The sequence below is a fragment of the Lissotriton helveticus genome, chromosome 1_1 (genome assembly GCF_964261635.1).
Source record: "Lissotriton helveticus chromosome 1_1, aLisHel1.1, whole genome shotgun sequence".
In the NCBI taxonomy this organism is placed as follows: Eukaryota; Metazoa; Chordata; class Amphibia; order Caudata; family Salamandridae; genus Lissotriton; species Lissotriton helveticus.
Genome location: NC_136057.1, coordinates 1,769,839,761 through 1,769,867,034, shown reverse-complemented (window position 1 = coordinate 1,769,867,034; position 27,274 = coordinate 1,769,839,761). Strand labels below are relative to the sequence as shown.

Genomic DNA, 27,274 nt, shown 5'->3' with positions numbered 1-27,274 from the left:
CCCTAAATGAATAAATTGATAGTGCATTCTAGTTATGCAAGCGCCCTAGCAGCAGGCGTTTAACCCACTGGACTATCCTTAGCTGGTGGGTTGGTAGAAGGGTAGAACTATCAATGTTCTCTTATTTTGTCATTTTTACACATAGCAAACGATTTGTATTTTGACAAGCGTTACTTTGCGCTTGAGGCCACACTAATGGAACAATATGCATTATGTAAATTACTTCTAGCATAAATAAATGGGAGGCAGGGAATCCTTTTATATTTGCCCTCTCATCTAAACAAGCATTTTCAAAGTCAATAGGTTTCACCTGCGCGAGAGCTTTTGGCTTTGTCTGTGTCTTTTAGCCATGTTGTGCAGCAGCGTGGAATGGAGAGGAGGGGCATAGAGTGGTGTGGCGTGGAGTTGAGTAGAGTGGAATGACGTGGAGTAGAGTGATGTAGAATGGCGTGGCATAGAGCAGAGTTGAGTGGGGTGACGTGACATAGAGTTGAGTGAAATGCAGTAGACTAGAGTGGCATGGAGTGGAGCAGAACATAGTGAGTGGAGTGACGTGGCGTAGAGTATAGTGGAGTGTCATAGAGTACAGTGGCGTAGAGTAGGACGGTGTAGTGTGGTTCTGAGTAAATAGAGTGGCACTGACGTAGAATGCAGTGTTGTGGCATAGATTGCAATGGCCTTAGAAAACACCATTGAAGTTAGAAGAAATTTAAAAACAAAATAAAATATCATGAACAGTGCTTATTTAGTTATGTAATGTTTGATGTGTTTTATTGTTTAATGTTGAATGCAAGTTAATTTATATCTAATGCATTGATTTCTTCTGCCCTGATGACAGGGGGAGAGAGTGATGGTAGTTAAGGGGAGGGGGCGGCATTTTTCAATTCTCGCCTAGGGCGGCAAAACACCTAGAAACGGCCCTGTCACCACTTACGCCTGCTTCACGCATGCGAAAGGTTTTGACGCAGTGGCGTTGTAGAAGTGACTTAGTGGAATCTTGTAGATTTCCCTGCGTCACTTTTACAAGACTTTTTTGCGTCCAAATGCCCACCCTGCATACATTATACCGGATGCAGGTATAATGTGGAGCAGGGCTTTACAACGTGACACATCTCCCCAGATGATGTGTCACATTGTGTTGCAACGTGGCACATTGTTTACGCTGTCGCTGCGTCACAAAATTGACGCAACAGCGGCGCAAATGTGTTGTAAGGGTCTTGTAAATCTGCCCCAGTGTGTTTACACAGAAGTGGAGCAAATACTTTCCAATCTTCCAAAATGTGAACACTTCAACTATGTTTGAGACAAAATCAGTTTGAAACTTTACACAAGCAGCTGAAATGAAGCATTTGTTTTTACTGCAAATAGATACCTACTCGGTAAAAGTGATGTAAACAGATCTTTTCTTTCGCACAGCGCAAAGTTGCAGCAGAATTCCCCTTGTTCTCGTTTCCTGTGCTACTTTCACGACCTGCAGGTCTCTGCTTTCCTGTAGAAATATTCTGAATCGCAAATACCAGACGCAAACACCCAGCACCTTTATGAGTGGTTCACTCGACATGGAGGGCTAATTGGGACCTGTGGAAGCAGCCGTAAGAAGCCAGCACTGACCCCTGCCCAGACTAACACGACCGATAAGGCGACAGGGGGAGGCGAGAAACTGGCAACGTGAGAAGAATGTAAGGAGTATTCCACCCAGCGGTGAGGTAGGGGGAGGGTGGACAGAGTCTCCCTGTTATTCATCAAAATAACTCCCCTCCCTTTCAACCTTGCAACATCTGTTTTAGGGGAAATCCATGTTACCAAATCCTCCGAGAAAGGGTCGCAAGGAACCCCCGCCTCCATGAACGCCCTTTGTGTAAAAAATTCAGCATATGAAAGAGAGATGTGGAGAGGCAGTCCGAGGACCGCGGGAGTGCGAGAGGAGGGGCGGGAGGGGACTCGAGGAACAGCCGCCCTTGGCAGCCACCGTGTGTTTGGAGGACTTGCCAAGAAAGCACTAGCGAATAGAGAATTTTCACTTTTTTTTCAATTGTTATCATTTCTTTTTTTCCCTCTCTCTTCTGAGCACAAAGACCCCGGGACCTTCGTGGCTGAAAATACTCACCACAAGCGGCTAGCATAAGTAGGGCCTGTCCGGAAAGCAAGACCCCCTGGACACCCCCTTCTCTCTCTTTGTCCCTTTCTTAACTTGTTCTCTGGCGCACTTTCTCCCAGTCGCTTATTCTATTCTCACCCTCTCACTCTTTCACATCCTCTTTTACTTTAATATCATATTTTCTCACTCCCCTGCTCCAGGGCCGTCTCTCCCGCTCCTTTCTCCTCCTCCCCCTGTCAGTCTCTTTTGAAAAATTGTTTTATTTTTACCGTTTATTCCTGTCACTGCGCGTTCTTTCTTTTTTGTCCGGCGTGCCGCTAGCTCCCATGAACCGCGCCCTCGGTCCTGTGTGTCGCTGCATCTTCATCCTGGGAGTTTGGCTCCTTCAGGCAGGTGAGTGCACGTATGTATGCACGTATGTGTGTATTTGAGCTATGAATGTACATATATATGTGTGTGTGTGTGTGTATGTGAGGTACTGTTATCAAACTTGCTATCACAACACTTTACAGCAGGGGTGTAACGCAAGTTCCTGTGGCGCAGGGGGGCCCAAACCTTCAGTCTGCCCCTAACCCTTTCGAGGGGCCCCGTCAGCACAATGCTTATTAATATTTGTGAGATATGGGACACTTGGGGGGCCCTCATCACATTCTGCTGGGAGGCCCCATCATCTTGCGTTAGGCCACTGCTTTACGGTGTGAAACACAAGCACCAGAAATCATTTCAGGAGCAAGTCTTGAGCTGTCCTATGCCAGCTATGAGCGGCTTACCCAGTCCAGGTAAGCGAGTAGATCACCAGAAGGGGTCTCACGTGGTCCCACGCAGGGGTGGCGATTACAGGGACTATGGCGAGGGTGGTGAACATTTGGCTTTTACGCTGATGGTTCCATATCCACCCGAGGAAACAGCTCTCCGGCGAAACATGAAGGAGCAGCATTCTGCTTCCCTGGAGCGGTTCAAAGTGATGCTTCTCTTAGACACAAACTCCTTGCAGGGGGTCTGTCTGCGTTAGGAAGAAGCCGAGAAGTTCGGGCAGGTGCTGCGAGTGCACCAGAAGCGTTAGCCTGGTCTGACTTTTCTTCCAAGAATGTTGGCACTGAAAATCCAGGCTGAGGGTAATCCACGCTCGGCCAGAGCTGAAGCAGGCTCTTGCAGCTTGCCAGGGAAGGGAAGTAAAACATGTTGTGAATGCTGTGTTTGTTAATGAGTGCCTGTCTGTGTGTGCGGGGGTTTGGTGTGTGTGTGTGTGTGTGTGGACATATATAACCCATGCTGTGATGAACAGATTGGTCCTCAGCGTTAGAAAACCTTGACAGCACCAGACAAAAGCTCTCTTTGTTAGGACCAGGTGCGTTAGGAGGACCTTTACTGGTAGTTTCAGGGCTTTAAGTGGGCCAGGTCTCACCGGTGCTGAGCAACGGCAGATTTTGAAAGGGGGCCTCGAACCGGGTCTCTATCTTACTCTGTTTTGCGCCCTGGCACAGGCGGTCCGTTTTTTCCCGGACTGAAGTGACAGCAGGCACAACGATGTGCTAACACTGCTCACTTCTCACTAGTGGAGAAGTTACAGCATGATGTCATGCCAGGTGAGTGTTGTAGGGGGAAGGGAAATCCTTTAAAGAGAGTCATTTTCTCTCTGGATTTCCCTTCTCTTTTTGAAACTCAGCAGCAGCAACATTTTCGTGGTGTCACCAGGGCTTTAAGCGGAAGCTTTTTCAATATTATATACAAGCCATAGTTGCTGCTTTTTTTTTATCTAATGCAACTAACAACCATTGACAAAGCCAATAGTCCTGACTTCTTGTAGGTATGATGTTAATTGTTGTATCATATATCTGGATGCCTTGACAGAAATAGCAAAATACAAGTCAGACAGCACACTATGCTAAGCACAGATTTTTAGCTTACAAGTTTTAAGCCACGCCTTTAATTACATTGGCCGCGCCCCTTTGAGATATCCCCCAGTTTTTCCATCCCACTTAAAGCCCGGGTAGTTTGTTTCGGTTCTGTCGAGTGGATGCATCAAAAAGCGAAAATTGCAGTTATATTTGCCTCAGTCTGCTTTATAACCTACCCTATTATCAAAGCGTGTGTGGAGTAAGAATTGTAAATACACACTTCCTTACTGTCAACGGTGGGTTTTCATAATAATAGGTATGTCTTGTTGTGTGTGTATGTGTACGAGTAAATAAGTATGAGTGTCTATGCGAATGTTGTAGCAATACCCCAGTCATATCTGGTAACTTTTGGCACATTAGGGGCATCCTTGGATTTTGGTGCCCACCCCTTATAACATTTCTGGGCCCCATATATAGATATCTAGTTCTTCTTGAAACACTGTGTCACGCTTGGCATTTTAGTGCTGCACCCTAGGCCCTACAGTAGCTCTCCCTAGAGAAGTTATTGGGGCTGCGAGCTGCAGTAGAAACAAGAGGTAGTGCTAACCTTTGCGCACTGTTTACAGGCTGTTTAAAAAATAATGTAGAGCGTTTTTAGCGTTTTTAACATTATACCGCTTTTTATTCTGGGGGCTGCTTTTAGAATGGGGAATTTGAATTAGCAGGCACACTGACACTCTACACACCCTTACCTCTTAAATATTGAACTTAAATCCGCTTTGTTCGAGATTTCACTCGGCGGTGGGCGCCATCTTGGGTGAGGAAGGCGAGGTCAGCGCTCAAGTCGGGCCGGCCTCCCGCCCTCCCACGGTATTTAGGCACGCCCTACCCAGTGCTCTCTGCCCTACAGTAGCTCTCCCTAGAGAAGTTATTGGGGCTGCGAGCTGCAGTAGAAACAAGAGGTAGTGCTAACCTTTGCGCACTGTTTACAGGCTGTTTAAAAAATAATGTAGAGCGTTTTTAGCGTTTTTAACATTATACCGCTTTTTATTCTGGGGGCTGCTTTTAGAATGGGGAATTTGAATTAGCAGGCACACTGACACTCTACACACCCTTACCTCTTAAATATTGAACTTAAATCCGCTTTGTTCGAGATTTCACTCGGCGGTGGGCGCCATCTTGGGTGAGGAAGGCGAGGTCAGCGCTCAAGTCGGGCCGGCCTCCCACCCTCCTCCTCCCTATATTATGTGTCACCCAACCAGACGGCGCAGCGGGCTGGCGCAGCGGGCGCGCCGGAAGCGCGCCGAAGTCGAGCCAAAGTCCAGCCCGTCTGCGCCCGTCAGCGGCAGTCTGGGGCTCGGGGCCACAACCCCTGGCAGTTCAACTCAAAACACCATAAGGTATGGCAGACACGCACTACTTGCTCTACAACCAGACACACCTATCGATTGCAAACACGCAATGTCTGCCCAGTCACTTACAGAATGCACGAGGTGCCGCTTTGTACCCCTTCCTCAAATCCCTGACACTAACTCGGGCCCTATCATCAAAGCTGCACTATTGAACTGTAGATCCCTACGGAAGCATGCTTTAGAAATCTACCATTTACTAGAAGACCTAAATCTTCAGATCCTCTTTCTAACTGAAACCTGGCTAGATGATCACTCGGATCCGGACATCATCCAGGCCATGCCCGACGGCTATTCCCTAGCTAGATTGGACAGACAGGACGGCAGAGGAGGCGGCATCGCCATAGCCACGAAAGCTCCTCTAGTCTGTTCCCTAGTACACACTCAGGTTGATCACAGTGAAGCCGGCACCTTCACAATTAACACTGGCCCCAATCATTCGATCTCTGGCATTTTGATATACCGACCGCCAGGTACACTACATGAGTTTACATCGACCCTAATGGAAGCGGTCACTCATCTAGCACTGAGGAAATCCAGACTGTTAGTGCTAGGGGATCTCACTGCTCATTTCGAAGATCATCTAGATAAAAACGCTGTTGATATCCGGATGGAATTGCAATCTATTCAGCTTGATCAAATAAATAATGAGCCTTCTCATCAATTAGGACACCTTCTAGACCCCGTTTTTAGTAATTGGCAGGGAGTGCATACCTCTGATCCTATACCCATACCCTGGTCGGACCATTATATTATTCCCATCACATTACAGCTTGACAGAACGGAAATTGTTCGGCATCAATCCCTGCGATACAAACGCAGGAAATGGAAGAACTTCTCCCTTGATTCATTTAAGCAAATTGTACATGACGAAGGCCCTCCCAAAGAGGTCGACTGTGAGGCAGCTAATGACAATTTAAACAACATCGTCACCAAGGCCCTGGACATCACAGCCCCAAGTCGTACCCTGTCCAATGCCAGGAGACCTAAGAAAACTGCTCCTTGGTTTAGCCAAGAACTGCAAGCCATGAAAACGGCTTGTAAGAAACTCGAGAGAGCTTGGCGCCAGAATCTCTGTGCTGATATTAAAACACAATATAAAACAACACAGAGAGAATATTATAAATCAGTTCGTTTGGCCAAAGCAGAGCATTATCACACCCGCATTATGGAAGCAGGCAATTCCTCCAAGGAACTGTTTCTGATATATAAAGAGATATCCATAGTGGACGTGACTTCCCCCGCGCACTATGACTCGGTGGAAGTGTGCAACAATATTGCACAATATTTTGCAGGCAAAATACATAAAATCTATTCTAGTTTCTCTAACCAGACAGATTCGGCCATGGATTTTATCGAAAATGACAAACTTGTAAATACACCTGTATGTTTAAACTCTTTTACAGTCCCTTCCTATGAAATCCTGTCCAAAATGTGCAAAAAATTAAATCAGGATCCCCTAGGGATCCAGCACCCCCGAAAATTTTAGCCGAAGCCTTTCCTGTACTAGAGCCTCATTTCAGGCACTTATTACACGCTTCCTTTACTACCTCCTGCCTCCCGGAGGAGTGGAAACAGGCAATAGTATTACCCATTAAGAAAAAATCAAACATCAGCTTGGACATAATGGACAACCTACGACCCATATCCCTGCTACCTTACGTGGCTAAGTTAGCAGAGAAAATCGCTAACAGTCAACTTATGGAACACCTTGAGAACCATAATGTTTTCCATAAATCTCAGTCGGGTTTCAGAACTGGCTTCTCTACGGAGACAGCTCTCCTGAGGGCCACTGAAACCTTACGTGAAGGAGCAGATAAGGGAAAGACAATGGCCCTCATCATGCTTGATCTCAGTGCCGCTTTTGACACTGTAGCACACTCCATCTTGCTACAGTGTCTAAATAAAGCGGGTGTCACCAACAAGGCACTGGGTTGGCTGAAATCTTTCCTGATTAACAGGACCTTCCAGGTTCAAAGAGGGACTTTCCTCTCTGACAGGGTGATGCTGGAACAGGGGGTTCCTCAGGGCTCTGCCCTGAGTCCTACCCTGTTCAATCTCTACATGGCCCCTCTGGCAGAAGTGGTGCAATCGTTCGGCGTAGAGCTTGTCTCTTACGCCGACGACACGCAACTTCTCATATCCCTGACCCATGCCCCTTCTAAGGAAGCTGATAACTTCAACGCCTGCATGTCCAAACTAGCTATGTGGATGAATGAACACTGTTTAAAATTAAATGGGACAAAAACAGAGGTCCTCATTATGGGAGGAAATGAGGTCAAATGGACGAAAGAGTGGTGGCCCAGCTGTCTGGGTCCCCTGCCCACGCCTGCACAAGAGGCGAAGAACTTAGGTGTATGGGTGGACAATAAACTGTCCTTTGACAGCCATGTAAAGAGGACTGTTGGCAAATGTTTTGGGGTGATGAAAACCCTCAACCGCACCCTCGACCTGTTACCCACTAACTCCAGGCGTACCATGACGCAGGCACTAATAACGTCCCGCATTGATTACGATAATGTACTACTCATGGGGACTTCAGTGAAAAACATAAACAAACTACAGGTTCTACAAAACTCGGCAGCTCGCCTGGTGCTAAGGCTTCCCCGCCGTGCTCCCTCACGTCCCTCTCTAGCAGCCCTCCACTGGTTACCGATCAGTAAGAGGATTGTTTTTAAAGCAATGCTCTGGTGCCATAAAATAATTCATCACAGAGCGCCGGCATATATGTCTGATTTGGTGTCTGTGTACGAACCCAACAGATCTCTTAGATCCAAAGGAATGGGTCTACTTAAAACTACCTGCCCCAAAAAAGCTAAAATGGGTGGCAGATCTTTCCGCACCTTAGCTGCCAGACAATGGAACCTCCTGCCTCTAGATATCAGGTTGGAGAGTAATGAAATCGTATTTAGAAGAAGCTGAAAACTTGCCTCTTTGCTGTGTGAACTGGCTCTTTCTTTTTTCCTCTGCTGCTGCTTTCTTTCTCTATAGCGCGGGGACACGCCGGGAGGTGTTACCATGCGCTCTACAAACTCCTTTAAACTAAACTAAACTAAAAATGATGGACCTAGTATATTGGTGAGCATTCTTGGCATATTGGGGGTATCCATGACATTTTGGCGCTGAACCCGTGGCAAGATCCTGGGAGTGGACAACTATAAAGATACTCTTGCTAAACCTAAATAATTTTTATTATGGCCAAGGAAGGCTCTTTACCTAGGCATTTTTACAACATAGAGTCTTAACAGCACAAGTAATATAATGTTCATAGGTTTTTATTAAAATGTTTTTTCATGTGCTAATAACATGTATTTGTAGGTATATTAAATTACTTTTTTAGGCATTCTATCTGTGCAAACATGTAGAGTTAATGTCAATTATCAAATGATTTAAAAAACATCAAAATAGACTAGCACAAGGTGCTATTATTTCCAGATAACAATTTTTTTCTACATATAGCCATTACAGGCAAAATATACACAATTGACAATGAAACCTCTTATGTATAACCCCACATGCAAACATCTCATCCATCACCGAACCCACCCACGCCGCCGGCCACACGCTTGACCCCGTCTTCTCCACAAGCACCCACGCCGCCTTCAACCACACCACCGAACTCCACTGGACCGACCCCCGCTGCATCCATTTCACCTTCAAGAAACCAATGACGCACCACCGCACCCAACAGCTGCCTCGCCGCTGCCGGAGCAAAGTCACCGAAGACCTACTGACCCCCCTCGTCGCCCAGAACCCACCCACCGACCCCACCGATCCAGACACCGCCGCCCGCAAATTCAGACAGTGGATTGACAACTGCGCCAACACCCTCGCCCCGCTCAAGAAACCCTCCTTCAACCACACCAGCAAGAAAGCCACCTGGTTCACCGAAGAGCTCCAGACCTCCAAACGTACATGCCGGAAACTGGAGAAGAAATGGCTCCACGATCACTCACCGGACAGCCACGCAGCCCATAAGGATGCCACCCGCAGACATCACCATCTCATCAGAACAGCCAAGAGATCCTCCTTCAAAGCCCGCCTGGACAACAACGCACACAACAGCAAAGAGCTATTCAGCATAGTAAAGGAACTCTCAACCCTAGCACCAACACCAACAACATCCCGCCCTCGCAAGAGCTGTGCGACTCACTGGCCACCTTCTTCCATCGCAAGATCACTGACATCCACGACAGCCTCAACACCCCGACGGCCCCAACCACGACAGACTCCGACCCCCCCACGAAAACCACCTGCACCAACCTCCTGACCTCCTGGGCCTACGCCAACGACGACGAGACATACAAGGTCATGAACTCCATCCACTCAGGATCACCGTCAGACCCCTGCCCACACCAGGTATTCAACAAAGCAGACACAACCATCGCACCCCGACTACGGAAGATCATCAATATCTCCTTCGAGACAGCTACATTCCCGGAAAGCTGGAAACACGCAGAAATCAACGCCCTCCTCAAGAAGCCCAAGACGGACCCCAAGGACCTCAAGAGCTTCCGGCCCATCTCCCTGCTCCCCTTCCCTGTGAAGGTCATCAAGAAAATCGCCAACATGCAACTAGCCCACCACCCCGAGGACAACAACATCTTAGACCCATCCCAGTCCGGATTCAAATGAAACCACAGCACCGAGACAGCCCTCATCGCCGCCACAGACGACATCAGGCGTCAACTAGACAACGGCGAAACATCAGCCCTCATCCTCCTGGACCTGTCAGCCACCTTCGACACGGTCTGCCACCGCACACTAAGTACACGCCTCCAAGAAGCCAGAATCCAGGAAAATGCCCTGGACTGGACCACGTCCTTCCTTTCCGGCAGAACCCACAGAGTCTGCCCCCCACCCTTCCGATCCAAGGCCTCCAACATCATCTGCGGTGTACCCCAGGGCTCATCCCTCAGCCCGACCCTGTTCAACGTCTACATGGACCCCTCGCACAAGTGGCTTGCCAGCATGACCTGAACATCATCTCCTACGCGGACGACACCCAGCTCATCCTCTCCCTCACCAAGGACCCGCACGCCGCCAAAACCAACCTCCACGAGGGAATGAAGGCTGTCACAGAATGGATGAGAAGCAGCCGTCTGAAACTGAACTCAGACAAGACGGAGGTCCTCATCCTTGGCCCCACCCCCTCTGCCTGGGACGACTCCTGGTGGCCGACCACACTGGGAACAGCACCTACACCCACGGACCACGCACGCAACCTAGGATTCACCCTCGACTCCTCCCTCTCCATGTCAAAACAGGTCAACGCCATCACCTCCTCCTGCTTCAACACCCTCCCCATGCTCCGCAGGATCTACAAGTGGATCCCGACTGAAACCAGAAGAACGGTGACCCAAGCCTTCGTCAGCAGCAGGCTGGACTACGGCAACCCACTCTACGCAGGAATCCAGGCCAAACACCTACGACAACTGCAACGCATCCAAAACGCCTCCGCCCACCTGATCCTCAACATCCCTCGTTGCAGCCTCATCACCGCCCCCCTAAGAAACCTGCACTGGCTCCCCGTCAACAAGAGGATCACCTTCAAGCTCCTCACCCACGCACACAAAGCACTCCACAACACCGGCCCAGCCTACCTGAACAGCTGACTCAGCTTCTACACCCCCACCCGCCAACTCCGCTCCACCAGCCTCGCCCTCGCCGCCGTCCCCCTTATCCAACGAACGGCCTCCGGCGGCAGATCCTTCTCCTTCCTAGCCGCCAAAACTTGGAACACCCTCCCGACCCAGCTGCGGCAGACCCAAGACCTGCTCACCTTCAGAAGACTCCTCAAGACCTGGCACTTCGAGCAGTAGCGGCACCTCTCCCCCTCAGCGCTTTGGGACCCTCGCGGGTAAATAGTGTGCTTTATAAGTGATGGATTGATTGATTGGTTGATTGATATATTTTTTGTCACCTGCCCCTTATATGAATTTGACACTTGCTTAATAGTGTTAAGTCAAGAGTTTTGTCATATCTATGGCATGTTGACTCTACACTGTTGGCTTTGGCATAATGTTGGCAATTCATGGCATACTGCTGCCTTTTGTGGTATGAAATGGTGATAAAAGACATAAGGAAGTGAAGATTCTATAGGTGTATAGTAGTGGCACATTTTAAAGCTTACTGAAAATGATAAATTCACATATGGGAACCAAAAATAGTTACTCAAACTGGAAAGGTAGTATTTCATCAAACCTTTTTTCAGGAAAATGACACATTTTGTCATTGTGGAATCACATTTATTAAAAAAAAATGAAAACATGTATTTGACAGCAAAATGTGTGCATTTTCATAATTGATCAAGCTGATGTCTGGGGACAGAATAATTGTGTCCTCAAAATATTTATTTAAAGCAAATATGTGAGTGATGATTGGTATAATTGCCTGAAAACCGAGCAAGAGGGATTAGTGTAATCTAATGTCCTAACCTAAAAGATCTTTGCAAGTTGAGCAGCATCCTTGCTAAATGAGCCTGTAAATGTTGTGTTCCTTCACTCAATTGCCGGAGAATGTGAAATATATGTAGTTTTTATTTTTCATGGAGATTCTCAGTCATAACACATGACTGAAATTGTACTTGGAAAAGGCAGGAGGAAAAGGTGACATGAATTTAAATATCAATGTATATATTGCTACTATTGTAAATCATGAACCACACAAAATTGCATTTTTGAACTGCCACCTGTATTAAGTTTGGCTTTTAGATGTCTTTAAAGGGAAATTCTGCTCAAAGGGGAACTTTTTTTGTCACCATTTTATCAAAATTGTTTCAGGGCAGACATTCCGGCAACGCTCCTATGAGGGTCAGCATTACTTAGCATTAAAGGATACACTGCTTGCCTTTTCAGAGACTATGGCTGCTAAACAAATTTATATTAAAGGTGTACTGGAAAATGCATCATTTGATTGCATAATTTCAAAGGTTTCTTGGGAGAGAACCCCATCGTGACAGTGGGGCTCGCATGCTTGGTGTCCTTGCTGGTTGCAATTTGTGACAGTTATTTCACCCACCACTTTCAAAGTTGTCCAGATACCCCTTTCAGTCGGAATTCCCACTTCAGTAGGCGAACTCCCCAGTGAAATACTTAGGGATCTGGCTGAGCCAGAGCGTGGTTGAACTCTGGATCTGGAGCCACAACAATGGCAAGCTCATGAAGTGGCTGGAGAGTAGACTGAGCAGGTGGAGAACACTCCCTTTATCCCTAGGGGGTCGATTGGCCATTGCCAAGATGGTGGTCCTCCCCAAGTTTTTATATATCTTCACTAACCTGCTGCTTTGCCTCACTACGGCATTTCGATGCCGATTACGCTCAAATTTGATAACGTTGGCATGGGCGGGCAAACCGCTCCGGGTGGCATGGGAGAGCCTGGCGCTACCGTTTCAACAGGGTGGGATTGTGGCTCCAGACATGGAGCTCTATTATAACTGTGCTCAGGCACAATTTGCCTATCACTGGATGTTCCCGACCCACTTTATGGCGCACACTGCTTCGGAAAGTGACAGGGCGGACCCAATACCTCTATACATGGCGCTGTTTGGACCCCAGGGAAGACCCTGTGCCAAGGTGGATATAGTAGGCTGCACGGTGTGGGCATGGCAGAGCGCGATTGGAAACTACATTTGCCCCCTCTATTCCACTCATTGAACATCCAGAACTGCCCTTCACTACAGAGGCGGGGTGGGTCAAAGACTGCGGCAGCTTCAGCTTCACAAAATGGGACAGGATTTCGCAATCGGGTATTTGCTACCATAGATTAAGCACTGGGTGAAGATCATACAGGGATGCTGGACAGGCTCACTTACTATCAACTAAGGGTACACTAACCGGTTACCCCACTAGCATTCCTAGTAATGGAGGAATTCTTAGTGAATCCCTTGCTGCTGAAGCTCCTTACTTGACTTTATTCGGGTAAGCAGCGCACATCCCCGACATGTGTCCCCCCTGCGCAGCGCGAGTGGTAGAAGATCCCGGGAGGCCGGCTAGAGGAGGGTACATGGGCATACTGCTGCGCGCAAATGAAAGAAATGTCAGCCAATTACAGACTGCGTCTTATTCATTTGGCGAGGTAATGGGAAAGCATCTTTGAGGTGCTGACCTTATTGATAGGCGCTGCAGTTGAGTGCTCCTCCCTGGTGGCTCTTTTAGGTTATGTGCGTGGGATAGATGCAGAACATAGGAAGCTGGTGGCCATGTTATTACTCCTAGCTAAGAGAAGGGTAGCTATCTGCTGGCGCTGCAGGCGCAGTCTGAGAGCAGCGGAGTGGCTCAAGGACGCAGCACTCTGCCACCAATTGTCCAATTACTGGGAACTGATGCCTGCACAAGCCCGACCCAAAGACATATGGGTGCCACTGCATGGCTGCTTAGACTCCTCACCCCCGGACAATGGTGACAGCGCAACAGTTTAAGCATGGATACTGCGGAGGGCCACCCCTTTCACCTATAGATAGTCGAAACCAAAGACGTAGCTTTAAAATCTCACATCCACTTGAGCTGGAGAGAAATTCCCTTCCTCGCCCCATTCAGTCTTTGAATTTCCCCCTCTTTTACTGTTGCCTTCTTTTTATCTCTGTCTCTTCTTTATTGGGACAACGCAGAGCCCTGGAACTGATCTCAGGAAGACAGATACTACAGAGAGCAGTAGAATGCATAGAGGGTTAGGGCTATCGGCTCAACTGTATTGCTCAAGACTGATGATATCCTCTGAGGTTGCTCTGTTATAATCAAGACTGCTAAAATGTAAGTAAGGAGCCATATAACAGCTATGTCTCCCTTCCCTTGTTTCTATTCACTCTTTTGAAAATTTCAATAAAAAGAACTTTAAAAAATAAAAAAAAAATTAAAAAAAGTCGTCCAGCTGCAATTGGTCACCTCTCCATCTTAACCTTTCCCTTTCACCCTCACTTACGGCATCCTTCTCAAGCTATTGTGGTGCCTCTGGAAACACTTGTTTCTCTTTAACAGTTCCCTCAGCCCATCTCTTTTTCAGTGTCCCCACTACCTCACAGTCCTTTATTTAAGGTCATGTCACCTAGCATCAAGGTCTTCCCTTAGGCTAGAGCAGCCTCAGGGAAGTTGGAAGTTTGTTTCTATGGTCCTGTCTCAGGAGTGAGTATCTCATCCATGGCAGGGATCTCAAGCTGTCCTATGTAAGGCCTAAGTAGCCCACCCAGGCCAGAGGTCTCAAGCTGTCCATGTAAGGTGTGGGTAGCCCACCCAGGCCAGAGATCTCAAGCTGTCCCATGTAAGGTGTGGATAGCCCACCCAATCCAGAGCTCTCAAGTTGTCCCATGTAAGGTGTGGGAAGTCCACCCGGTCAAGAGTTCTCAAGCTGTCTCATGTAAAGTGGGTGTACCTCACCCAAGCCAGAGATTTCAAGTTCTTTCAGGTCGGGTGTGGGTAGCCCACACAGTAGCGGCTGGTGTTGACCAAGAATGGCTGGGCATGGCTGGGCGGGGGGAGGATAAAAGGGTCAGGGGGCGACAACATTTTTTGCCTGCAGCCAGCTGCATCGCGCTCTTCTGCTCCTCTCCTCCTCTCCTCCTCTCCTCCAGACACTGGCTCCCAAACTCCACTGCGGCCAATCCTGACACTGTTCTCATGCTGCTGGTGGCAGCATGAAAGCAGCCGCAGACTTTGCCTGAGTGCACTCCAACTTGCACTCCCAGTGAGACTGGGAACCTGTGCCTTCTATCTCTAACCTGATAATGTAGCTCGGGTTGGACCGCTTCAGTGCGCATGACGGTTTGGCCAGCCTGAGACGGACGGTTAAACCGGCATGCACACTGACGAAAGTGCTGTCCACCACTCCTCCTGCAGCCTGTCATCCTGCTGGCCTCGCCCACGGAGACACGGCAGGAAAGGAAATATAAAACAATGATAAAACATGTTTATTATCATTTTATATTCTCTTTCCTGCCGTTTTGAGGAAACTGGCGGGGGGCGACACCCCTCTGCCATAGCAGAGGAGCCGCTGCTGAGCCCACCCAGGCCAGAGATCTCAAGCTGTCCCATGCAAGGAGTGGTAGTCCACCCAGGCCAGAGATCTCGATCTGTCCATGTAAGCCCACCCAGGCCCGAGATCTCAAGCTGTCCCATGTAAGGTGTGAGTAGCTCCCCCGGGCAAAGATCTCACACTGTTCCATGTAAGGTGTGGGTAGCACACCCAGGCCAGTCATCTCAAGCTGTCCCATGTAAGGTCGGTGTAGCTCTCACAGTCTAGAGAACTCAAGCTCTTTCAGGTTGGGTGTGAATAGTTCACCAAGTCCAGAAGTTCTAAAGCAGTGCCATGTCATGTGTGACTAGCTCATCAAGTCCTAATTTGGCATGGCACTCTGGGAACTGTAGTTTATTTTCCCTTGCTGTAAATGCTGAGTAAAAGCACACAGGAAAAACACAGGAAGGGATGCTATCTTCTGAAAGGGGAAGCAAGATCATTGCTTTGCATGTTCCTTTCCTAGTATGACAACGTGAAACATTGTTTTTATCATGTGCTTTAAAATACATAAAGAACTTTTACAGTATTAAAGTAAACATCAGATAAAACGTGTGTGCAGCTAATTACACGAGCTAGAGTTTTGCAAGCTTGCAAACCGAAAGCTCAATTGGACCATACAAATGGTAGAAGGCCTTTACACAATGTGTAAACAATGCACAAGTTAGCATATTTCTAAGAATGTATGTACAAAAAGCCAGATGAACAAAAAGTCATGATCAAAAATGTAGTGGTAAAATATCCATAATTAAAAATTGTGTTTACATCTAATCCTATGCGAATTACAAAAAATGTTAATGGTAAAAAATCGACTGTTACCACGTATCCCTATGATGAAACATCCATGCATGCCATAAATGGACATCACAGTGACACTCCTGGTCGTGGGTCAACAGGGGGCGCATACACACGTCGAAATCCAGGTCAGCTACTGTTACTTTGCAGAGGCAGACATACATGGACCACTCGAATATGCATGAGCAACAATGCCACACAGGCTGAACGCAGGTGCCATCCGTAAGGCAGAAGCTCGGGCCGGTAACTGATCCGCAGCACTGCCAACTGCAGTGCCCCCAGTACATGCAGCAGACGTGCACGGTACAGGTCCACGAGACTGGAGTCGAGCATGTGTCCGGGGGATGGTCTGCCATTGCGTCAATGGCTCTGCTTGAAGCGGTACTGGATTGACCTGCGCCAGTCCTGTGGATGAAATGGCACAGCTCGGTGCAATGAGCAGTGTCTGTGTGCAATGGGTACAGGCCTGGGGTGGTGTGGGAGTATGTGTGAATGCTATTTCACACATGTTAACTACGACCAAGGACTTCTGCGTGTGGGATGTGTACACGTTGGTCACAAGTCGGGCAGTGCGTAGTGTGGGAGCCGCAAGCAAATGCTATTGTATCTGTCAGGGGGTGCTGGCCACATGCAAGTTCCTGCTCGGAGCTGCAGACGTGCTACCGCCTGATAGTTCAGACAAAGGACCTTTCATCCCTACAGCAACTTCACCATCTGCATGCATACACAAGATGTATAGAGGCCTGTTGTGGGTGTGGTGGGATGTCTGCTACCCTAGGATTCATGAAGGATGTGCCCAGCACGTGGCACATGAGCGACCTCACTGTGTGTTACGTCGCCACACAGCTGCTCCTCCCTCCCACTAGCCCCCACACTTGAGTGCGCTGCGCAGTTGCATCACATCACTCCTATGGCACACCATTGTAATGCATGTCCGCGCATGTCCAGTGGCATGCCAACAACACCGTGACGCTGGCCTTTGAAGGGCTGCGGCCACGTGAGTGTAGGCCAATGGTCCTGACCGGGCGGACACAGGTGTACTGCCCATGGCTGCATGTGATCATGCTGCGAATAAGGCCAGGCAACTGACTCATGCATCCGCAGGACTGATACACATAACACTTGGCATGCATGTGCCAAGACCCCGAGTTGTCCTGCCCTTCTACATGTCCCCGTACGTACAGGCCCGCCCTCCTGATGCATGCTACATTACCACATCAACTTCTGTGGCCCTGGTGGTGACTACACCCCAACACAGAGACACCCTTACCACACAAGGCCACACCCTGCCCCCTTGCCGAATCAGCACACCCCTGCGCTGACCTGACGTACGCCGGACCAGCACACGCTGCTTGTGCATGCAGGGGGTGCGTGCAAAGCTACATGTCCAGGGTCACTGCCAACGCTGAGGTGACATGGTAACGTCTGCTGAAGACAGCACACTGTGATGTTGCAGGGCCCGTGCCCATCATGTTGACACAATGACCACACGGACACAGTTGCTCAGATGGTGTGAATGGCTACGGGCACGAATGTACGGCCACATTTATTAGCAGGCACCCATACCGAGTGACACCTGTGTTGGATGTGAGTGGGGTGTGTGCACACCAGACGGCAAGGGCAGCTTGGTGCAGTCAGAAATCAACAACAGTGTACATCGTAAAGGACACAACCATTCAACCATAAAGGCCCCATGACTTGTGCTGCACAGAGTTAGTGGCCCCAGATGCACAGTGTCCTGCACGGGCCTACCGCCATGGGCCGATGACTTGCAGTGAACAGGGTTGATGGCACCAGGTCAGTTGTTGATAGTGTTCAACTCCGTGACTCTGATCCCGCTTTCTTCCGGACTAAGCCGCATCTTCCTCTTACTCCTCTCAGTGCGTTAACTGATGTGGACTCTGCCGTTCATGATTCGCGACTAAGTGCTGGATGTGGGACCTACTGGTCCGCAGGGTAGGCATGAGCCCTCATCCACGTGTCGCCGGCTTGCGTTGAACAGGGATAATGGCACCACGTTAGTGGCATCATGTGTCGCCGGCTTGCATTGAAGAGAGTTAGTGGCATCACATGTTGCAGGCTTGCATTGAACATGGTTAGTGGCACCACGTGTCGCAGGCCTGCGAAATGGAATTATGCCTCACTGATCAAAGGGAGCCTGGTGCTGTGGCCGCTGCCATGGACTTCGGGTCACTGCCATTCAGGACTCAGGCGACAGTTCCACATGTGGGACCTACGGGGTCGAAGAGGACGCAGGTGGAGTATGTCAATGAGAAAGAAGTAATGTGGGCCAGCGTCAGGGCGCCCAGCGATGGTCTGCGGAGGCTGCAGAGGTCACAGAACTGGTGCTTGGAGCTTCCACCGGCATGAGGTGGTTCATCTTTGAAACATGCCAGTGTAGGCAGGTGAGCGGAGCCTCGTTGGTGCGCTGGGGCAGGCATGACGGGTCTGGGGACCAGCGGCCCGGGGTGCAGGAGGCGCACAGGGATGCAGGCCCCGCCGCGCTTGGCGCAGGACTCGTGGCAGGCTGAGACGCGCCGCCCTGGCAGATGCGTTGTCCATTCCGAATGAGGATCACGACCAGTGCAACAGGCTTTTTGTTCACACCCCTACGCAGGCCTGGCGTGTGCAGGTCCAACCCACTATGCACGTGCATGCAGGGGGGACGTAACGTGTGATATTTCTACATTCTGCCCCACAGCTGTGGGGAAATGGTAGCGTCCACTGGCCACTACACTCCATGCACTAGCAGTTGATCTTCACATGGTCATTTCCATGGTTTGTACTCTGTGGTCTGTCCTGTACCTCCACGCCACACCTGCCATTGGGTAGGTTCACATTCCTTAGTCACCTGCAAACTCGCACATGCCTGCTCCATGCCTCTCTTCACATCCACCCCTCAGCTTTAGGAATCGCTAAAGTGTGGAGCCCTGAACCCTGCGGTGCCATGCCATGGCTGGGTTGTGGGCATAGTATGACCGGATTCCCAGTGGAGTTGTGTTGTCGTGTCTGGTCGGTTGCATTGTTGCGTATCATGTTGGATGTAGTTGTGCTGCGTGCCCATTGGCAGTGTCATGAGTTGCATGACTGTGAACTGGAGGTGTGTGGTGTGTTTATTTTGGACTTACCAACGGGCACTGCATTTCCATGTGTGCCATCCTGGGAGTGCTGGGTGATGATGGGCTGTCGGGAGATGTGAATATCATGCACTCTGCCTGGGGAGTTGGCCATGACATTGTTAAGGAGTCCTGGACGGTCCACTATTGCCTGCACGTTCATGGTATGCATGTGCTTTCTGTTGTGGTAGTTGTGTACAGTGAGGGCAGGGGGCAGGAGGAGTACATGTGTGCAGTTGATTTTCCCTGACACGTGAGGGAATCGAGCTATGCCATAGGGGCCTTGCTTGGTCTCCAGCTGCTCCTGTGTAGTGTGGGTGACAAGGGGGTGCTGGGGTACCAGGCTGATGTTGGAATCCAGGACAGGTATGATGACCTTGGATGGGGCTGGCTGTGTGACTCTTCCGACTCTTGCAGTTGTGGGTTGGATGGTACCAGAGGCCAGCATGTGCTGCGCAGCCGGCAGCTTTGTCTGCGGAGGGATGTTGGTTGTCCACTGAGTTGGGACCATCAGCAGGTGGGGGATGTGGGTCAGGATGCGGGGAATGTTTGTCCTTTTGGGCCTGTAGTGGACAATGTCCTTCTCTTGAGTTGGGTCTGGGCGGCAAGCGCGTTTCAGGTGGGTACAATGTCTTGGTGTACGCTGCCTCTGTGTGTTCCCGGGGGGAGGTAGGGGGGCGGGGCGGATCCTGGGGGTGGTGGCGGGCCTGGGGAGGTTGCGGTGGGTGTTGTTGCCCTCATGGGTATCGGCGTTGCATGATCATTGTCTCCATGGCATCTGTGGGTCTTCAGGTGTTGCTTCTTGGCTGGGTTCCCTTGTATGCTGCAGGTTGTTGTCCTGCTTAACACCAGCAAAAGGCTGGTGTTAATTCCCTGCTGCTCCTGCGGCTTATTGCCTGTTTTTGGTTCGCATCGCAGATCTGGCGGTTCGTTGTGAAAGTGGTGTTGTGGTTTTTTCGTGTGTTTTTGCACGGGAATGCCTACTCTGCATCTCATTAAAGTTAGTTGGTGGTGTCCACCGTGGGGATACATTTTGGGGCAGTTATCGCAGGAATACTGGCGATGTCTGCCGTTTGCACCAGCTTGTGAATGGGGTGTAAAATCTATCCACTTTTGATGCTTTAAGGTGGCAATATATCGGAGTTACGTCCTTGTGAATATCCCACTTAGTCTGCTGGGCTGTACACAGAAGGGCTATTTACAAGTTGCTAGAGAGCTACCAGTAGCTCACAAGCTACTGGTTGGAGAAGCCTGCTCTGCTGCATAACCTCATTTTTTGTTATATGATTTAATTCTGCTGTAACCTACCTTCCTATTTATTGTACACATTTTTGCTGGCCAACACTGTTTTTCTCTTGACTCCTCCGATTTTTTCCTTAAATTAGAAAGAGGTTCCTGTTCGTGTTACCTCTGCATATGCAAGGTGCTCATGCTGTACAATTGAATAAACCATGGGGATTAGTCAACCATTCTCCATTGTGTAAGAAAACACATGCACTGAGAAACCAGTTAGTGGCCACACAATGCACAGAGGAGGAATAGCAACAGATTCTAGCAAAGAAATATGAGGACACCTGTTTGCAGAAGTGCGTTTTCAACTTTTCCTGCAACATTATTTTGTTATCTCAGTGTTACGGTTTCCCCTGAATAGCCAGTCACTGAGAAAAAAAACTAGTGACCTCAGAGCATGTTATTGCACTTTCCAGGGCGGAGATGGGGGTGCCCAACAGGTGCGTGGGCATTGGGTTTCAGGATAAAATCTGCCATTGTACTTTTAAACATTTTATAAGTCCCAAGGCAAAATATAGGAATTCTTTTCTCAGTTTATGAGCATGTGGTGGGCGTATTTCACTCGCTTTCTTGCACCTTCCAATGTGCTGTTGGGTACCCGGTCAGGTCTGGCGGAGAGTGCCCCTGGAAGGCGATTCATCGGTGACATCATATCCTGTTGACGTCACAAGGTTGGCAGCTACTTCCACCTTTAGCTGTCGTATTTTTTTCACTTGAAGGTGGTGGGTGGGCAATGAGTGGGGGCTACAGAAAGTAAACCGGGCTCTCTTCGTGACCCCACCTTCATGACTCACAAGATTAGGAGTAGGAAGGGGAGTACCGAGGATAACAAGGGCAGGTCAGTTGTAGCAGTTGCTCACTATCTATCGTTACTCCCAGCTGACGTCACAGAAGGTGTTCCACATGACAGGGGAGGTACGTAGAACTCTGATCTGAAATGGTTCAGCCCATGCCAAGGATGGGGACTGGGCACAGGAGCTCCCTCCAGGTTCCTCAATAAAGAGGCACCTGTAGGGATTACGGATCTGTCGTCACCCCATGTGTTTCTTGAGATATAAAACTGCACAATTATCACATCTCTCATTAAAAAGTGCTATGAAGGTGATAGATTTACAGTTTTTGTAAGATAGCCCATGTGCTCTAAACTATCAATCAGCATTCAGAATCAGTAGCAGCCGAAACAGGCAAGAGTGGTGGGGCATTGGGACTGAGGCGGGGAGTGGTGAGGTCGTGTTGAGTCTCGGCAACGACCCTCAACATTCTGTGATTCTGGGAAAATCACTTAATCTTCCCGTGCCTAACAAAAATGAATGTGTCCGTCTGTAACCAAACTGGTGCTCATGTAACGCTCTGATACCCAATGTCTCGGGTCTAGTTCCCGCTATATAAAACTCTAACAAAAGTCAAAACATCAAATAGGGGGGTCCAGTTCTAGTTTATTTCATGTTTATTCGGACCATTGGTCCACAAACAATGCATATCATTGATAAAAATTTGTCTTAAAAGAACATTTCATTAGCACACATAAATACATCCTAAAAACAGATTCAATCTAAAATCCCCACTATTACCTAAATTGCTGGAGGATTGGCTAAAATTAATTAAAAAAGGTATAAAACAGCCTTCACTTTTTGCATAAATTTCCCCATGGCCACGGCAATATCTAAATAGGTCATTTCGGTCATCAGTGTCACAGCCTGGGTCCTAGTTTTAATCTAATATTTCATAAATATTGGTTTTAAAAACATAATACGTAAGTCCAGGAACTTCAGGCAATCGAATAAAATATGCGGCAGATCACATTGAGTACCCATGGAGCAAGTACAGCCTCCCATCTTATTTATCATAACACACTTTACCAGAATGTTCATATAACAAGGGTTTACCCCAATTCTTACCCTCAGAACTTCCTTTCGTAATTGATAGTCAGGTATCTTATCAATATAAGGGAAGCATTGATTATTTTTCCGTGTAGCAGCCATAAAACAAATCGAGATTTTATTTACAAGGTAATTTGATCCTGTGCATTGGATATTTCCATCCCCATCAAATAGGGGGGTCTCACGGCTGATATAGTTGGACTATTGTAACCAAAAAGGTTTTTGCTTATCAACTCTACTGAGCAACCCAGTGCATATCAGGATTTAAAAATTGTGAACCGTGTTTCTCATCTAATGGTACCTCAATATGTTGTACATTAACCTATTGATATTTTTTTAGACACACTCTCGCTAGACAGGTGCATGTAGACCTCTGCAGCAGATGAATAAACCAAATGAGAAATCTTAATTGAATTCTAAACAGTAGCGGCCGGCACAGGTAAGAGCAGTGAGGCAGGGGCGGGGTGTGTGGGTGTTGGGGGTGGGCGGGGTAAATCGACATTGGACGTGGGAAGTAAAATTAAATTAAATAAAAGATAAAACCACATACCGTGCGCTCGCCGCATCGCCGACTCGGCGATGCAGCGCACGCAAGTTAAATTGTTTTATTATTCTTTATTTTGCTTCTCCCATCATATTTTGACTTTTGTTAGAGTTTTATGATAGGGAAATACTGGCACCCTCCCAGAAGCATATCATGAATGAAACTCACCAGACACAGCAGGTTGCTCAGAAACAGAGTGAAATTTATTAAATGGTACCAAAAGCATGCATCATTGCTAATTAGCAAGGAAGAAGTCAGATCTGCCACCTTAGGGGCTCTCAGACCACTTCTTCCCAGAGTGACAAGTTTCTAGGTATTATATACTGTTTGCAATGTCATGTCAGCGGAACTTAGAATAAGGCACCAAGCCAAATATGGCTGACATGGATGTGCAATGTCTGCACCATGCAAAACAGCCAGATATGGGCAGACCAGAAAGGCAGGCTCTGCACTGTGTAACATTTGCATATCATGTAGTCAAGACAAGCAAGGTGACCTGTAAGGGTGTACAGAATAGCTTGTTGAAGCTTGTCCAGTCAAGGTCAGATAGGAAGCCATTTTGAGCTCCAGGCCTCATGTTAATGTGATCTTATATACTCATGAACTCTTTGGAAGTACATGCAAAAGAATTTATATGGATATTCATATATATTTTGTAACAATCCCCCCTTTTGGATATACCTATCCAACATTAATGTAACACCAAAATATATATATGTCTATATATGTAGGAAACATTAGTTACATATCTTTGAATGGCATTACACAGTCTTTGCATAAAATGCATATATTGTCACATTGATACATTTTGAGGATATCAATATTATATCAGCAGGCTGTTGTGATACCAGCAGTAAGTGTCCAACAAATATTGTCTCTGTGCAATGCATAGTGCTACTGTGACACTTCTAACTCAGTTCCTGGGCACCTTTTGCAAGTGTCAGTAGTTTAAAGGCATGCAGTAAGCGGTCATCTTCTTCTCTTCCTGGTCCGCAGTCGTCTTGTTCAGGGGCAGTGTCACAGACCTGCGCTGTGTTGTCCTCTTCAGTCTATTTTTCTGCAGGTGCAGGTGCAGACCATCATGTGTACTCAACAGCATCAGTAGATGTTGACACTTTATGATGGGCTCTCATGGATCGTGGAAATGGTCTGGTCTGTCCTCTTCTTGACTGCTGTGTTGCTCAGGTCCTCTGGTGACAGATGGTCATCTCTTTCTGGTACCGTCCTCTCAGGCGTTGGGCGCTGCCTTGCATCTTCTCCCCTCAATCCATTCATGGCGTTTGTTAACCGTCTGTGGTCCAGTCCAGTCCACCTAGAACTAAAAGAAACAGCTTTTATTTTTCTCGCAATGACCATGTATCCATAATCACTTTAGAAGTCCTTGCCACATTGCAGGCAGTCCTAAATTCAGAGCACCAGGCCCTTTCAGGAATGTTCCATCAGTTTCTTTTACTAATAATTTATTTCCTTATTTTTATTTTTATTTTGGAGTTAATGTACTCCTCCTGGCCTCAAGTTGGAGGGTGGTATGGGGTATGCATGTTATACTTTATTCCCAGATATAACCTCTTCAGCATAAATGTAGTCACTGAGTTATCCCCTTTTATCGCTATTTATGCCCTAGTGGGTCCTAACCTTGGAGAGATGGCTTTACTGAAGTACTGCGCCCCAGTTGCTGCATTAATCTTCCCTGTTGGATACACCTCCATTCATTTTGAAAACATATCCACCCACACCAGCAAATATTTAAATCCCTTCACTGGGAAGCAACATGCATCTGCGCATTCATCCTCCCTTGTGCAATATCAGAAGTTCCCTTTCACTGGGAAGCAACTTGCATCTGCACATTCATCCTCCCTTGTGTAATATCAGAGGGTCCCTGCTCCAGTCTTGTAAGGGAAAGTAACATACTGCGTGGGGACACAGGCATCTATCTCATCCTGGTAGGCCCATACTCTCTTCATTATTCAGCTCACATTCATCATCAATCCTCCCTCTATATCTGTTGTTGGAGACCATTGTTCTTCCTTTACATTAGCTTACAACAATTGTCTCTGAATGAGCTGTATTTTTGGAATGCTTTATTCATTAGTCCCATCTGCACTGGCTGTGACATTTTCTTTTAATGCTGTGTCAGCAATGGCATCATCTCTGGCTAACTTAGTATTAGCTCCTGGGTATTCTTCACATTTTATTACCGCTATCCTAGTGTACAATAGTATTTCCTTTAACAAGATCCTTAATAAAGGACCATTTTTAATAAGGTGCCCTGTTTCTGTTATGAATCTGTGATATTTTCACCGCTGGCCACAAATAAGAACTGCAAAGCATAATGTGAGTCAGTTTAAATGTGACCATTTTTTACCCTTGACTAGTATTCACTCTTTTGTCACAGCAAACAGCTCATCTTATTGGGTAGATGTTCCAAGTGGCAGAGCTGCACCTCAGCTATTGCTATGGCATACCCTGCTCTGAAATCAGTGTCTATCAGGAGATCAGTGTCTATCAGTCTGCTGGAGGAACCATCAGTGTACCGCTCCTATAGTCTACTTTTTTTAATGGTGTCTAATCTTGGCGTGGTGCCCTTTTCTACAATCTCAACACCAACTTACTTTGGAGTGTCTTATCTGTTTCTAAGAGAATCGATCTCATCAGAATAACCTATTACAGGTAATACTTTTGACAATAAACAGGTGGGCATCTTACATGGTGCCATTATAACCTGTGTGCCTGCTAGCAGAAAAATGTTGTGTCGATCCAGACAGCAACCACTGCACCAAATATGGCACCTAGACAATACAGGTATAGTCCAACACAATGAGAGCCATCCTCTCCACCATCACAGCTGCTGACCCCTAGTCACTGCAGAAAGCAAAGTCACATAGTTTTGTCCCACAGGCCTTTCTTTTCCATCTGTGTCAGCACATCATTGGCAGCATCACTTCATTTGCAATGTTATTTTGCTCTGAAACAGAGATGGAAATGCAGTTTGTAGTCAGGCAGTCCAGCAGTCCCCATGAAGTTGCAGTACACAATGTCTCTTTCAATTTCTTGAAACAGTTTGCAAATTCATTTTGTAACAGTCATAGCATCTGCATTCATTATCCATTGGTGGCAGTAGTTCATTATCCCCAGGAAGGACATCATTCCTTTCTTGGTGGGCAGGAGCTGAATGCCCTGAATTTAATTCTGTAAGGTGATATGCTGCGGGTACCTTGGAATATCACAAAACCCAGGTAAGTCATCTCTTTTTGGCAGCACTGGCATTTTGACAATGAGGCTTCTCTTCTCTCCTGGAGGTAGTTCAGCAGAGCTACAGTGTCTTTTGTCACAGTCTTTCACAGGCCTCAAGTGATGGAGATGTCACAAGGAGCTTATCATCTTACTGCAAGACAATCTACCGCCCAAGTCTCTCTTTACTGCCTGCGCATTGACATTGGCACTCACAGTGAACATAGTGGATTTGGTATCTCAGTATGATGGCAAAGATTTTTTCACCCAGTGGATGGACTTTAATGCTAAAACCCACTGAGGAGAGAAAAATACTCTGCCTCTACAGGTATAAATAATAATATTGTACTGATGTCAGGCACAACAGGCTCTAAAGGGACCACAAGTTCACGGTAATCACTTTATGGTGACAGCATTTTTTCACCAGCCTCTCTCTTTTTTAATTTTTTTTTTTTAATGTATTTACTTTAAATATCACTTTGTTGTGAGGGCATTATATCCTTCAGTATCAAGTTTGCGCTCTAAAAAACTTTATAATAAATACATTTATCCAAAACCTCGCCGTTCCCTATATCTATAAACGTTGTATACAACAGAGAATCCTTACTGAAGCTGTAAGTGTTACAAAATATATATGAATATCCATATAAATTCTTTTGCATGTACTTCCAAAGAGTTCATGAGTATATAAGATCACATTAACATGAGGCCTGGAGCTCAAAATGGCTTCCTATCTGACCTTGACTGGACAAGCTTCAACAAGCTATTCTGTACACCCTTACAGGTCACCTTGCTTGTCTTGACTACATGATATGCAAATGTTACACAGTGCAGAGCCTGCCTTTCTGGTCTGCCCATATCTGGCTGTTTTGCATGGTGCAGACATTGCACATCCATGTCAGCCATATTTGGCTTGGTGCCTTATTCTAAGTTCCGCTGACATGACATTGCATACAGTATATAATACCTAGAAACTTGTCACGCTGGGAAGAAGTGGTCTGAGAGCCCCTAAGGTGGCAGATCTGACTTCTTCCTTGCTAATTAGCAATGATGCATGCTTTTGGTACC

At 47.5% G+C, this 27,274-nt stretch overlaps 1 protein-coding gene across 4 annotated transcripts in view; it reads left to right on the top strand.

The window, feature by feature from the left end:
* The first annotated feature begins 1,921 nt into the window (after positions 1-1,921).
* LOC144752132 (intercellular adhesion molecule 5-like) overlaps positions 1,922-27,274 on the top strand; it is a 293,713-nt gene continuing 268,360 nt past the window's right edge. For 3 of the 4 annotated variants that reach the window (XM_078640085.1, XM_078640082.1, XM_078640078.1), the window contains exon 1: positions 1,922-2,491. In XM_078640085.1, the coding sequence (XP_078496211.1) occupies positions 2,425-2,491 (67 nt within the window). In that variant the 5' untranslated portion in view covers positions 1,922-2,424. Of the gene's footprint in view, positions 2,492-21,350; positions 21,467-27,274 lie in introns of those variants that run through there. The other variant, XM_078640081.1, reaches the window with a different exon arrangement.